Genomic DNA, 15,307 nt, shown 5'->3' on the forward strand with positions numbered 1-15,307 from the left:
TGTCACTTTAATTGAAAAAAATCTCGTATCCCTATCCCGTCTGAAAAACGGAGGTGTGACAGATCTGGCGACTCTGCTGGGGAACGAACCCAGAATCTCTGGTTCAGGGTTCAGAATTCAAGCTTAGATTAACTGTTATACTTGGCTACTTGTGATTGTCTGATATTACTTGTTTGAGCCTAATGTGCTAATTATCGTTTTTTACCGCTTTGATATTATTTGAACTGTATATAAAATTGTTACAATACCCTACTTCTCTCTTAGTCTTATAAATCTTCTAGGAAGTGTGCGCTTCACGTGGCGTCTTTGCTGTTAGTCATACTATAATCTTAGAACGAGGATCGGACAAGTTGCAAAGCAGGTGAAGCTTCTATATTCCCGGCTCAAGTTGTCTGCTCGGGTAAGCCTTGTCTAGAACTCCACACCGTAGGTTTAAACATAGAAGAACAAAGCCTCATGCCGGATCCCTATTAGGTATTCTTGTTTGCATCATGTGCATTTGACTTTGGGGACTCAACACAGGTGTACCCCAAAATAAAATGACTATCCTGATGCATCTTACGTGCTACTTGTTGTATTTGTTTGTTCTGGTTTGCATGTTGACTGGCTTCTAGAATAGGGAAAGAAAATCAAGAAAAAATAGGAGAGAGAAAATTGACTCGGTTCCAAAAAATCTCGGTACTTGAAAAAAATAAGTTCCTGAAATCTTATCGAATTTTTAGAAGGTTGTCACAAATGAGTCCGAATTTTCAAAAATGACATTTTCCCTCGGTCCTCAAAACCTATAGAACTACACGGGTCTGATTCTCACCAGATGTGAGATACGTAGGCAAACCTCATCGGTTCCGGCCCACAATTTTAAAAAGTCAAATATATTTTCCTTTACTTCCTCCTTTAGAAAAGTCTTCCTTTGAGACCCCAATTTTCAAAAAATCCAAAAATATTTTTCTTTAATTCATTCTTTAGAAGTCGTTTCTTAGAAAATCCCAAATAAAAGAAATGTTAAAACAAATATATATATATTTATTTATAGAAGTCTTTCATTCGAAAAAAGAAACAAAAAAAATCAAAATCCAAAAATATTTTCTACCTTTTTAGAAGTCTTTCTCCCAAAAATCAAAAAACCAAATCCAAAAAACAAATCCAAAATATCCGAACTACGCAAGATCTGATTCATGTTCCCACATGATACATAGTCAACCCACATCAGGTTTGATCAACCATTTAAAAAATATGACCTTGATAATAATAAGGACCGACTGAGTCCATTCTAACGTGTCTCTTGTTTTAAATTGTAAAGAAAGGTTGAGGTGGTCGGTTTGCGGTAAGCTAACAACACAAGATCCAAGGAAAAATGACAATTGGCATCGAAGTTGTTATGAGTGCTCAAGAGGCTCAGGGTTAGAGGGTTCAATAAGAGTCTACTGTGGTTGAGTAGAATAGAGTACTGAAGCAGCAAATGACTAAAATGTGTCAAGCATGGGCCAATGGCCAAGGACCGCCTTTTCTATTCATGGTTTCCCAGAGATTACATCCATCTCGACTACTACCATTTCAGTCTCATTGTCTGATCAATCCTATCTACTTGGGTTCATTTTATAACCCAACTGCACGACAACAACTCGAACGTCTATTGTGCTCTCCCATAGTATGTCATTAACAACCAATCAGACAACCACTATTGTTATGCCCGTCTTCACCATCCCACAACCGACGGTGGTGCAGAGGAAATATCATGAGTCACAATGTGCTACCCAGCAAGAACAATACCACTTCCTGAGTAACACTCTTACTTATTTGATCTTCCTGCAAAGTTTGAGAAGCCTGCCCCAAAGATGGCACAGGAAAAATGACCCAAAGAGTGAATAGCTTAGAACATCAGTTGAAAAATATGCAAGGGTTGGCAGGTCAGAAGAGTATTGCCTTCAAGGACTTATGTATGTTCCCCGATGTTCATTTTCCACTTGGTTTCAAGATCCCCAAATTTGGAAAGTATGATAGACACGACGACCCCATATCTCAGTTGAAAAGGTATTGCAATCAGCTAATAGGTGCAGGAAGAAATGAAGAATTGTTGATGGCTTATTTTGTGGAAAGCCTTATGGGAGTAGCCTCCAAATGGTTTATGGATCAAGACACATCTCGCTGGTATGTATGGGATGACATGGCCCGGGCCTTTGTCAAACAGTTCCAATATAACAACTACATCGCCCCAAACCGCAATTCCCTTTCAAACCTGAAGAAGAAACCAACTGAAAGTTACAGGGAATATGCCATTAAATGGAGAGAGCAAGCGGCTAGAGTTAAGCCACCCATGGATGACCACGGGCTAATCATTGTCTTCCTTCAGGCTCAAGAGCCAGGATATTTTCAAAGCATGATGTCCGTAGTTGCCACATCTCAGGCCAGAGGAGGAGCATAGACTCTCGTTGCCGGTACCCCAGAGCAGCGAGTTCAGGTCGACCAGGTTCCAGAAATTGTACCAATACAGCCGGTAGCTCCAGCTCAACCCGAGGTTAGGGAAGCAGCTTCTAAGGTGGAGCAGCTCAGACTTGAGAGGTACAAGAAGTACCACCCACCTACCTTCAATTGATTGGCTACAGATGATTCTTAGAGTTTTTTGGAGGAGTGTCATCGTATTTTCCGTGTTATGGGTGTAGCGGAGACGAGCGGAGTTTCTTTCTACTACATTCTAGCTTAGAGGAGAAGCTTATCAGTGGTTGCGTGCTTATGAGTTGAGTAGTCCGGATGAGGCTATTTCGCTTACATGGACTCAGTTCTCGGACATATTTTTGTGAGAGTATGTCCCTCAGAACCTCAAGGACTCATGGTGCTCGGAGTCTGAGCATTTGCACCAGGGTGCTATTACTATGTCAGAGTATGCAGTCTGTTTCAGTGATTTGGCCCGACATGTACCGGCCTTGGTTGCCATAGTTCAAGAGAGGGTTCGATGGTTTACTGAAGGACTCCACCTTAGTATCCGGATTAGTATTGCCAGGGAGTTGGAGATGGATATTTCTTATCAGCAGGTTATGAGTATTACCAGGAGATTGGAGGGCATGTTTCCCAGGGTTAGAGAGGAGAGAGAGACCAAAAGGTCTCAAGAGACTGGTTATTATTCTGGAGCTAGTGCCCCAGCAACTCGCCATGGTAGGGATTATGCGAGTCGCCCCATTCATTCAGCTCTTCCAGTCGTCAGTGGTGTCCCAGTCCCTTCTAGGCCCCAAGAGCCATATTATGCACCACCAGTATCTACTGTGCCTCCTGTACAAGGTGTTCCTAGTGGCTAGTCTAGCAGATCTGGCCAGAGCCATCCACAACAGACATGCCCTTCTAGAGCTTATTTTGAGTCTAGCGACACTCGCCATATGGTGAGGGATTGCCCCAGATTTAGGAGGGGTGCACCTCCATAGACTTCTCAACCACAGAGTGCTCCACCAGGTCCTCAAGCTATGATTACAGCACCAGCTGCCACCCCGCATGCTCAGCCATCCCGAGGTGGAGGTCGGGGAGGTAGAGGTCGCCCTAGAGGGGGAGTCCAGGCTAGATATTATGCCCTTCCTGCTCGTACAGAGGTAGTTTCTTCTGATTATGTCATTACAGGTATTGTTCCAGTCTGTCATAGAGATGTGTCGGTATTATTTGACCCACGCTCTACATATTCTTATGTGTCCTCTTCTTCTGCCCCATATTTGGGCATATCTCGAGATTCTTTGAGCTCCTCTATATATGCGTCTACTCCTATGGGAGATTTGCTTGTGGACCGCATGTATCAGTCGTGTTTGATTTCTCTTAGTGGTTTTGAGACCAGAGCCGATTTATTATTGCTCAGCATGGTGAACTTTGATATTATTTTGGGCATGGACTGGTTGTCACCCCATTATGCTATTCTTGATTGTCACGCTAAGATCGTGACACTGACTATGCCAAGATTTCTGCGATTAGAGTGGAGAGGTACCTTAGAGTATACTCCCAGTAGAGTTATTTTATTTCTTAAATCTCAACGAATGGGAGAAGGGGTGTGACGCATATTTAGCTTATGTGAGAAACGTCAGTATTGATACCCCTATAGTGGAGTCAATTCCAATAGTGAGGGACTTTCCAGATGTGTGTCTAACTGATCTTCCGGGCATGCCGACTGACAACGATATTGATTTTGACATTGATTTGTTGTCGGGCACTCAACCCATCTCTATTCCTCCATATCGTATGGATCCTCCTGTGTTGAAGGAGTTGAAGGAGCAGTTTTAGGAGTTTCTTGATAAGGGATTCAATCGGCCCAGTGTATCACCTTGGGGTGCTCCTGTCTTATTTGTGAAGAAGAAGGATGGTTCTATGCGAATGTGTATTGATTACCGCCAGTTGAACAAAATCACAGTGAAGAACATGTATCCATTGCCTCGTATTGATGACTTATTTAATCAGTTACAGGGTTCCAAAGTGTTTTCCAAGATTAACTTACGTTCAGGATATCATCAGTTGAAGATTCGGGAACCAGATATCCCGAAGACTGCTTTTAGGACCAGATATGGTCACTTTGAGTTTCTTGTTATGTATTTTGGGCTAACAAATGCCCCAACAGCTTTTATGTACTTGATGCACAGTGTGTTTCGGCCTTATCTTCACTCATTTGTCATTGTGTTTATGGATGACATTCTGGTATACTCCCGGAGTCTAGAGGATCATGAGCAGTACCTGAGGACTGCGCTTCAGACCTTAAGAGAAAAGAAGTTATATGAAAATTTTTCAAAGTGTGAGTTTTGACTAGACTCAGTGGCATTCTTGGGTCATATAATATCAAGTGAGGGGATCCAGGTGGATCCGAAGAAGATTGAAGTAGTGCAAAGTTATCCCAGACCGTCCTCAACTACAGAGATCCAGAGTTTTCTTGGTTTCGCGGGGTATTACCATTGATTTGTAGAGGGTTTCTCATCTATTACAGCACCTATGACTAGGCTGACCCAGAAGGGTGCTCCATTCAGGTGGATAGAGGAATGTGAGGACAACTTTCGGAAGCTCAAGACAGCTTTGACTACGGCCCCAGTATTGGTATTGCCTACAGGTTCGGGGTCTTATACTGTATATTGTGATGCATTGCGGATTGGTCTCGGCCCGGTGTTGATACAGGATGGTAGGGTGATTGCCTACGCGTCCAGACAGCTAAAGGTGCATGAAAAGAACTATCTTGTCTACAAACTTGAGTTAGTAGCTATTGTTCATGCCTTGAAGATTTAGCGACATTATCTGTACGGTGTTCCTTATAAGATTTGCACCGATCACTGGAGTTTGCAGCATCTATTCAAGCCGAAGGATATTAATTTGCATCAGAGGAGGTGGTTGGAGCTGCTTAAGGATTATGATATCACCATTTTATACCACCCTAGGAAGGCCAATGTGGTGGCCAATGCTTTGAGTCACCAGGCAGAGAGTTTAGGGAGCTTACCATATCTACTAGCAGCAGAGAGGCCCATGGTGTTAGATGTTCAGGCCTTAGTCAACCAGTTTGTGAGATTCGATATCTATGAGCTGAGTCGAGTATTGTCATGTATGGTCTCTCGCTCTTCTTTTTATGATCGCATCAGGGAGCGTCGGTATGATGACCCCAATCTGTTTGTTCTTAAGGACACGGTCCAGCACGGTGATGCTAAGGAAGTCACTATTGGAGATGATGGTGCATTGAGGATGCAGGGCAGGCTATGTGTGCCCAATGTAGATGGTTTGTGCGAGTTGATTCTTTAGGAGGCACACAGTTCGCGATACTCTATTCATCCGGGTGTCGCGAAGATGTATCAGGACTTGAGGTAACATTACTGGTGGAGTAGAATGAAGAAGGACATAGTGGAGTATGTGGCTCGGTGCCTAAATTGCCAGCAGGTGAAGTATGAGCATTAGCGACCAGGTGGGTTGCTTCAGAAATTGGAGATTCCGGAAGGGAAATGGGAGCGGATCACTATGGATTTCGTTGTTAGACTCCCACGGACTCAACGGAGGTTTGACGCAGTTTGGGTGATTGTGGATAGGCTGACCAAGTCGGCTCATTTCATTCTTATGATGACTACCTATTCTTCTGAGCAGCTAGTTCGAATCTACATCTGTGAGATCGTCAGGCTTCATGCACGCAGTTTACATCACGATTCTGGAGAGATGTACAATATGAGTTGGCTACTCGAGTTGAGTTGAGCATATCATTCCACCATCAGATGGACAGGCAGTCCGAGCACACTATTCAGATATTAGAGGATATGCTCCGTGCGTGTGTGATAGACTTTGGGGGTGCTTGGGACCAGTTTTTGCCACATGCGGAGTTTGCTTATAACAGCAGTTATTAGTCCAGCAATCAGATGGGACCATATGAGGCTCTGTATGGTAGGTGGTGTAGGTCCCTAGTGGGTTGGTTCGAGCCCGGCGAGGCCATATTATTGGGTACGGACTTGGTTTAGGATGCCTTGGAAAATGTTAAGGTGATTCAGGATAGACTTCGCACAGCCCAGTCCAGACAGAAGAGTTATGCGGATTAGAAGGTTTGCGATGTAGCATTCATGGTTGGAGAGCGAGTCTTGCTCTGGGTTTCGCCTATGAAGGGCGTTATGAGGTTTGGAAAGAAGGGCAAGCTGAGCCCAAGGTTCATTGGTCCATTTGAGGTGTTGCGGAGAGTTAGGGAGGTTGCTTATGAGCTTTCCTTGCCTCCCAGTGTAGCAGGAGTTCATCCAGTATTCCATGTTTCTATGCTCCGAAAGTATCACGGCGATCTGTCTCATGTGTTGGATTTCAGCTCAGTCCAGTTGGACAAGGATCTATCTTATGTTGTGGAGCCAGTGGCTATTTTAGACAGGCAGGTCAGAAAGTTAAGATCAAAGAACATTGCTTCCGTGAAGGTTCAGTGGAGGGGACTGTCGGTCGAGGAGGCGACTTGGGTAACCGAGCAGGATATGAGCAGTCGTTATCCTCATCTTTTTACCACTTCAGGTAGGGCTCTATGCTCGTTCGAGGACGAACAATTGTTTTAAGAGGTGGGATGTAACAACTCGGCTGGTCGTTTTGAGAGTAATAGCCCTGATACCATATTTACTGCTTCTCCCATATCTATTTCTGCTGTTGTGACTTGTCGGGAGGGTTCGTTTTGGTTTTTGGAGTGTTTTGGGATACTTAGTTCCTAAATGGAGGTTTAAGCCTTAGGATTTAGATCGTAGTCGGAACTGCATGAAGACAACTCTGAAATAGAATTATATCGGTTCCGTTTTCTCCATTAGGTGATTTTGGACTTAGGGACGTGTACGGATTGTATTTTGGAGGTCCGTGGCTTATTTAAGCTGGAAATGGCGAAAGTCAAATTTTTAAAGATTTTGACCGGTAGTGGACATTTTGATATCGGGGTCGGATTCCAATTTCGGAAGTTGGAGTAGGTATGTAATGTTGAATATGACTTGTGTGCAAAATTTGGGGTCAATCGGATGTGGTTTGGTTGGTTTCGGCATCGGTTGTCGAATTCGGAAGTTTCAAGCTCTTTAGGTTTGAATTGGAGGATGATTTGTGATTTTAGCGTTGTTTGATGTGGTTTAAGGGAGCGACTAAGTTCGTATGGTGTTTTAGGATTGATTGGTATGTTAGGTCGAGGTCCTGGGGCCTCGGGTGAGTTTCGGGTGCTTAACGGGTGAAAGCTTGGACTTAGAAGAATTCTGATGTTACTGGTTCTGGTGTTTTCGCACCTGCGGCGGCCCCGCAGAAGCAAGTCTGGGATCGCAAGTGCGCCTTCAGGCCGGGGATTCAGTGGTCACATATGCGACGAGTGAGCCGCAAGAGCAGAGCCACATCTGCGGAAGAGCAGTCATAGATGCGGAGATGAGAAGGACCCAAGGTTCCGCACTAGCGGACGATTGAGCACAAAAGAGAATCCATAGATGCGGATATATGTCCGTAGGTACGGAGCCGGAAAACTTAATGAAATTTCGCAGGTGCGGAGCTTTAGCCGCTTAAGTGGTTAATGGACTGCAGGTGCCGGTTAACTGGGGTAGACTTTGCTACTTTTAAGCGAAAGGGAAGAGCCCGTAGATGGTGGCAGTCTTATGTTCTTGGCAAACTAGCAGATTCTCCTCCCATGAGTTAGGACAGGTTCACCCGTAACTTCCTGGACAAGTATATTCTACCCTCCCTGAGGGAAGAGTTGCAGTTTCAGTTTGAGCAGCTCCAGCAGGGTCAGATGTTAGTGACCGATTATGAGGCGAGGTTTTTTAAGTTATCTCGCCATGCACTTATGATACTCCTTTCTGAGGCGGAGAGAGTGTGGAGGTTTGTTGCGGGTTTACATACTGGCATTCAGGCCACTATGGCTCGAGAGGTTGAGATGGGTACTTCTTATGAGCTAGTCGTTGAGATAGCCCACAAGATTGAGGGTGTACATCAGCGGAGCCGAGAGCAAGTTATGAGAGATAAGCGGTTCAGGTATTCGGGAGAGTTTAGAGGTGCTCCGTCTGGGGGCAGAGGTCAGTTCGTGAGAGGGCAGTCCAGCAGGCCCCCATATCCAGCACCACCGCCTCCTCGAGGTGCTCCAGTGCGACCCTATCTCAGTGCTATACCAGAGAGTTCTTATCGCCCACTAGCTATTCAGGGTCCTCCCAGTGGGTATTCAGTTCCCCAGGGCCATACTCTTAGTCAGCATCCCATCGCACCAAATAGTTATTACGAGTGCGAGGATCCCAGTCACATACGAATATTCTTCCCCAAGCTTCGGGGTAAACTAGTGCAACAGGGTTAGCAGCCTATGATTACCAGACCAGTTGCTCCACCAGTTGTCTGACGACCAAGAGGTGGAGGACAGGTGGTAGGGGCCGTCCTAGAGGTGGAGGTCAGCCAGGTGGAGGCCAGTCAGTTGGCGATCCAGCTTGGTTCTATGCTTTTCCGGCAAGACCAGATGCAGAGGCCTCTAATGCCGTGATTAGAGGTATTATTTCTATTTGCGGAAAAGATGCCTCAGTATTAATTGATCCAGGATCTACGTATTCATATGTGTCATCTTTATTTGCTCCATTCCTGGGTGTTTCTCGTGAGTCCTTTAGTACTCAGGTTTATGTGTCCACTCCTGTGGGTAATTCTGTTATTGTGAACCGGATCTACCGGTCCTGTATTATTACATTATGTGGTTATGAAACTAGATCAAATCTTTTACTGCTTGAGATGACTGACATTGAAAATATTCTGGGCATGGACTGGTTATCTCCATATTATGCTATTCTAGATTGTCATGTCAAGACTATTAACTTGGCTATGCCAGCGTTTCCTAGGCTGGAGTGGAAGGGTTCGTCTGTTAGTTCATTTAATCGAGTTATTTCTTTTATAAAGGCTCAACACATGGTTGAGAAGGGTTGTTTGGCTTATCTAGCCTATGTTCGGGATACTACTGTAGAGACTCCGGCTATTGATTCAGTGCCTGTAGTTCAGGAGTTCTCTGATATATTTCCTTCAGATATTCCAAGTATGCCACCTGATCGTGATATTAATTTTTGTTCTGACTTAACTCTAGATACCCAGCCTATATCTATCCTACCATATCGCATGGCTCCGAAAGAACTGAAATAATTAAAAGAACAGCTTGAGAAGTTACTAGACAAAGGGTTCGTCAGACCGAGCGTATCTCCTTGGGGTGCACCGGTATTATTTGTGAAGAAGATGGATGGAACAATGCGGACGTGTATTGATTATCGCCAATTGAAAAAAGTCACTATTAAGAACAAGTGCTAGTTGCCGCGTATTGATGATCTACTTGACCAGTTGCAGGGTGCTAGGGCGTTCTCTAAGATCGACTTGAGGTTGGGGTACCATCAGTTGAAGATTCAGGATTCGGATGTTCCGAAGACTATTTTTCGGATTAGATATGGTCATTATGAGTTTCTGGTGATGTCCTTCGGCTTAAATAACGCCCCGACAGTGTTTATAGATTTGATAAACATGGTATTCATGCCATATATTGATTCGTTTGTCATTGTCTTCATTGATGACATTTTAATCTACTCGCGCAGTAAGGAAGAGCATGAGCAGCATATGAGAGTAGTGCTTCAGACGTTGCAGGAACAAAAGCTAAATGCTAACTTCTCTAAATGTGAGTTTTGGCTAAAGTATGTAGCATTTTTTGGGCATATTGTATCGGGCAAAATCATTAAAGTTGATCCCAAAAAGATTGAGGCAGTTCAAAATTGGCATTGTCCCACTTCGGCGACTGAAATCAGGAGTTTTCTAGGTTTAGCAGGTTATTATCATCGATTCGTGGAAGGCTTTTTATCTATTGCAGCACCTTTGACCAAATTAACCCAGAAGGGTGCTCCGTTCCGATGGTCCGATGATTGTGAGGTGAGCTTTCAGAAGCTCAAGATAGCATTGATTACAGGACTAGTGTTAGTGTTTCCTTCCGGTCCGGGGATGTATACAGTGTATTGTGACACTTCACACGTTGTCTTAGGTTATGTATTGATGTAGGAAGGGCGAGTTACTGCATATGCTTCACGTCAGCTGAAGCCCCAGGAGAAGAATTATCCGGTACATGATTTGGAGTTAGATGTGATTGTTCACGCTCTTAAGATTTGGAGGCATTATCTTTATGCGGTGTTTTGTGAAGTTTACACTGATCATCGCAATTTGCAGCATTTGTTCAAGAAGAGGGACCTAAATTTGAGGTAGAGCAGATGGCTGGAATTGCTAAAAGATTATGATATTACTATCCTATATCATTCGGGCAAAGCAAATGTTGTTGCAGACGCCTTGAGTAGAAAGGCGGGGATTATGGGTAGTTTGGCTTTCATTTCAGTAGAGGAGAAGCCATTAGCTTTGGATATTCAGTCCTTGGTCAATAGACTTGTGCGGCTGGATATTTCATAGCCCAACCGAGTTCTTGCATATGTTGTAGCTCAGTCTTCACTATTTGAGCAGATCAAGGCTCACTAGTATGATGATCCACACTTAATGGTTCTTCGAGAAATGGTACTACAGGGTGGTGCCAAGGAAGTTACTATTGGAGCAGATGGTGTTCTGCGACTCCAGGATCGTCTATGTGTTCCTAATGTGGATGAACTGAGGAAAAAGATCCTAGATGAGGCACATAGTTCTCGGTATTCTATTCATCTAGGTGCTACAAAGATGTATCGTGACCTGATGAAACATTATTGGTGGCGACGAATGAAAAAGAACATAGTTGAGTATGTAGCTAGGTGTCTAAATTACCAGCAAGTTAAATATGAGCACCAGAGGTCAGGTGGCCTACTTCAGCAGGTGACTATACCATAGTGGAAATGGGAACGCATCACTATGGACTTTGTAGTCGGGTTGCCGCAGACCTTGCGGAAGTTTGATGTATTTTGGGTCATTGTCGACAGGCTGACCAAGTCGGCACACTTTATTCCTGTTGTAACTACGTATACTTCAGAGAGGTTGGCCCAGATATATATTCAAGAGATAGTTCGGTTGTACGGTGTGCCAATTTCTATCATATCAGATAGAGGCCCTCAATTTACTTCACATTTCTGGATAGCACTACAGAGTGAATTGGGGACCCATGTAGAGCTCAGCACATCCTTTTATCTGCAGACCGACGGGCGGTCAGAGTGGACAATTCAGATTTTGGAGGATATGCTCAGGGCATGTGTGATTGACTTTGGAGGTCAATGGGATCATTTCTTTCCTTTGATCGAGTTTTCTTATAATAAGAGTTACCAATCCAGCATCGAGATGGCTCCATTTGAGGCTTTATATGGTCGGCGATGTCGTTCGACCATCGGATGGTTTGAGCCCGGTGAGGCTAAGTTATATAGTACTGATTTGGTGAAAGATGCCTTGGAAAAGGTAAAGTTGATTAAGTCGCGACTTCGTACAATGCAGTCCGGACAGAAGAGTTACGCAGAGCACAAAGTGTGTGATTTATCATTTATGATGGGTGAAAAAGTTCTCTTGAAAGTTTCGCCGATGAAGGGAATCATGAGATTTGGGAAAAAAGGGAAATTGAGCCCAAGGCTTATAGGCCCATTTGAGGTGTTGAGACGAGTTGGGGAGGTTGCTTATAAGCTTGCATTGCCTCCTAGTCTATCGGGAGTTCATCCGGTTTTCCATGTATCTATGGTCCGGAAGTATCATGCCGACCTATCACATGTGCTAGATTTCAGCACAGTTCAACTAGATAATAGTTTGGGCTATGAAGAAGAACCAATTGAGATTGTTGATAAACAGGTTCGCCACTTGAGGTCCAAGAGGATTTCTGCAGTAAAAGTCCAGTGGAGGGGGAAACCAATCGAGGAAGCGACTTGGGAGGCCGAGGAAAACTTGTGGAGCAGATATCCACATTTATTCAGCACTCCAGGTACAATTCTAAACCCGTTCGAGGACGGACGTTTATTTAAGAGGTGGAGAATGTAATGACCCAACCGGTCATTTTGACTTTTAGAACCCCGTTCCCTAAAATAAAATTTCATGTATGTGCTTTTAATGATTTATGACTTGTGGGGATGGTTGGTTCGGGATTTGAAAGTGTTTGGGTTGAAATTGGAACACTTGATTCCTTAAGTTGGCTTTAAAAGGCCAAGTTTGACTTCGGTCAACATTTTAAGAAAATGACCCCGGAATAGAATTTTGTCGATTCCAACAGCTCCGTATGGTGATTTTGGAATCAGGAGCATGTTCGAAATTTTATTTGGAAGTCCGTAGTTAAATTAGGCTTGAAATGGCTAAAATAGGAATTTAATTTTGGAAGTCTGACTGGGGTGTTCATTTTTGGATATCGGAGTCGGAATCTAGTTCTGAAATTTTTTATAGCTCCGTTATATCATTTATGATTTGTGTGCAAAATTTGAGGTCAATCGGACTTGATTTGATAGGTTTCGAAATCGAATGTAGAAGTTGGAAATTTTATATTTCATTAAGCTTGAATTGGAGCATAATTCGTGGTCTGAGCATCATTTTATGTGATTTTAGGTTTCAAATAAGTTCGTATGATATTTTCGGATTTTTTGGTATATTTGGTTGAGGTCCCGAGGGCATCGGGTGAGTTTCGGATGGTTAACGGATCAAAAGTTAGACTTAAAACAACTGCTGCAATTTGTCCTTTCTGCTTGAAATTCTGGGCTGTGATCGAGCCCAAGATCGAGGCATAGGATTGAGACCCAAGATCGAGGCCATGATCGAGGGTCATGATCGAAGGCCATACACGGACGAAGTTTTAATTAATTTCAGAATTTTTATTGAAAATGTAGTATTTTCTTATGAAATTGATTCTATAATTTTTGGTTAGATTCGAGCCATTCACAGTGGGATAATCGAGGAAAGGGTCTACTAGTAGATTAAATTGAAGCAAGATTCCGTGCGTAGCTACTATTAATTACCCCATAGGTAATTAAAGTAATAATTGTTGCTAATTGTGGGGGCTACGTACGCACAAGGTGACGACATTCCGTGCGTAGCTACTATTAATGCTAAAGTCCGGGTAGTTTAGGACTTAAAGCATGAATTACTTGTGTAAATTGTATTCTTTGTTTAATTAATATTATTTGATTGTATTCTTTGTTTAATTAATATTATGAAAACCTCATATGTATATATATATTGTGAATTTTAGATAAAACTATTAAAGGATGGAAATCTCATATACTTGATTTTCTGTTTAAATTAATTAATTGTTAAGAGAAATTGTTCTTCCTCCCGAATTTATCTTATAATAAATATACTCTCCTTCCAAAGGTACATAAGAAAATGTCTTCCTTTCTTGTGGAGCGGGCCGAACGCCTTGGTAGGATAGATGTGTCTATGGATCGCGCCGCACGTCCATCGGCAGTGTACACGATACTCTGGATCGGGACGTACGACCTCGGCAGAAATAGTGCCTAATAATAATAATTACACGATACTTGATAGTTTATTGCAGCTTTTAAAGCTAATTGATAAATTAAAAATTTATTGGAATTGAAGGAATTTAATTAATATATTGAGAATTGTTGCATTTGAAAGAATTTAATTATTTCTGTTGGTTAAAGAATAATCATTGTAAATTCTATAAATCATGTTGATCTAGATATTGCTATTTTTATTTTAATGATTATTATTGACTCTTAGTGGGTGTCAAGTCGGCCATCTCGTCTCTACCACTTCGAGATTAGTCTTGATACTTATTGGGTGCACGTTGTTTACGTACTCATGCTACACTTGCTGCACTTTTTGAGCAGGACTTGTATTTACATTATGTCTATTTTATTTCAGACAGTATTTGGATTTTTGTATAATCTACTAGATGCTCATACACTTGTGATACCGGGTCTTGGCACACAAACTAGTAGAATTTATTTTTGGATTTAATCCCACTCCTGGATTTTTAATTACTAGATCTTTTCATATTGTCTAGATTCCTGCAAGTAAGAAGACTTTAACTACTCGGTTAATCTTAAAAGAATTAAATGTGGGTTTAAATTAATAGTTGGCTTGCCTAGCTATAGTATTAGGCGCCATCACGACCTATAGGTAAAATTGGGTCGTGACAGGATCGGTATTCTGGGAGATCCCTCTGTCTTGCATATTTACTTTGGGACTACGGAATGGTATTGCAGGAGATTCCCCTACACATTTACGTTTGGGACTACGAGACGGTATCTCAGGAGATCCCCTATTGTATTTTTGTGTATTGAGATGTTACCTTCTATGAATGCTTTCTTGTTAAATTTCAGTCTTTATTTTACTACGCTATTTCATTCTTGCCTTGCTTTATTATCATATTCTAGTAGGGGCCGGACCTGACCTTGTCACTACTTACTGGGTACCGATTGTTGTGTACTCATGCTACTCTTTTGCGCATGTTTTTCGTGTGCAGATCCAGGTGCTCCTTATCATCCGCACTATCAGTGAGCCGAGACAGTTTTGGAGACTTCAAGGTATATCTGCCACATCCGCAGACCTCGGAGTCCCCTTCCTACTCTTCCTCATGTCCATTATCTTCTATATTTTCTTTTGATAAACTCTGATGTATAGAGACACTAGATTTTTCCTCTTGTAGTTTGTGATTCACGATGTTCCGGGTTTTGGGATTTGTTGTGTATTTTTGAATAGGTGGTTAAATTTATATTTTTATTTCATTATTCCGCCAAAATGTTAGGCTTACCTAGTTGTAGAGACTAGGTGCCGTCACGATGTCACATAGAGGGGAACTTGGGTCGTGACTGGGTCTCCACTCCCTAGTTGATTTTATTTTAGATATAGGGTCTCTACTTCCTAGTTGATTTTATTTTAGACATAGGGTCTCCACTCCCTTGTATCCTTTTCCAACATAGGGTCTCCACTCCCTAGTTGA

General features: G+C 42.7%; 2 protein-coding genes across 2 annotated transcripts in view; both read left to right on the top strand.

The window, feature by feature from the left end:
* The first annotated feature begins 1,849 nt into the window (after window positions 1-1,849).
* Window positions 1,850-2,422, top strand: LOC117280072 (uncharacterized). Its single transcript, XM_033659732.2, has one exon. It carries the CDS (start codon window positions 1,850-1,852, stop codon window positions 2,420-2,422), a length of 573 nt encoding a protein of 190 aa, XP_033515623.2.
* A 7,520-nt stretch (window positions 2,423-9,942) lies between these two features.
* LOC138904315 (uncharacterized mitochondrial protein AtMg00860-like) overlaps window positions 9,943-15,307 on the top strand; it is a 34,196-nt gene continuing 28,831 nt past the window's right edge. The window contains exons 1-2 of the mRNA XM_070192816.1: window positions 9,943-10,341; window positions 10,468-10,527. Coding sequence (XP_070048917.1) covers window positions 9,943-10,341; window positions 10,468-10,527 — 459 coding nt within the window. The remainder of the gene's footprint in view (window positions 10,342-10,467; window positions 10,528-15,307) is intronic.

Source organism: Nicotiana tomentosiformis, chromosome 2, assembly GCF_000390325.3.
Source record: "Nicotiana tomentosiformis chromosome 2, ASM39032v3, whole genome shotgun sequence".
Taxonomy (NCBI): domain Eukaryota; kingdom Viridiplantae; phylum Streptophyta; class Magnoliopsida; order Solanales; family Solanaceae; genus Nicotiana; species Nicotiana tomentosiformis.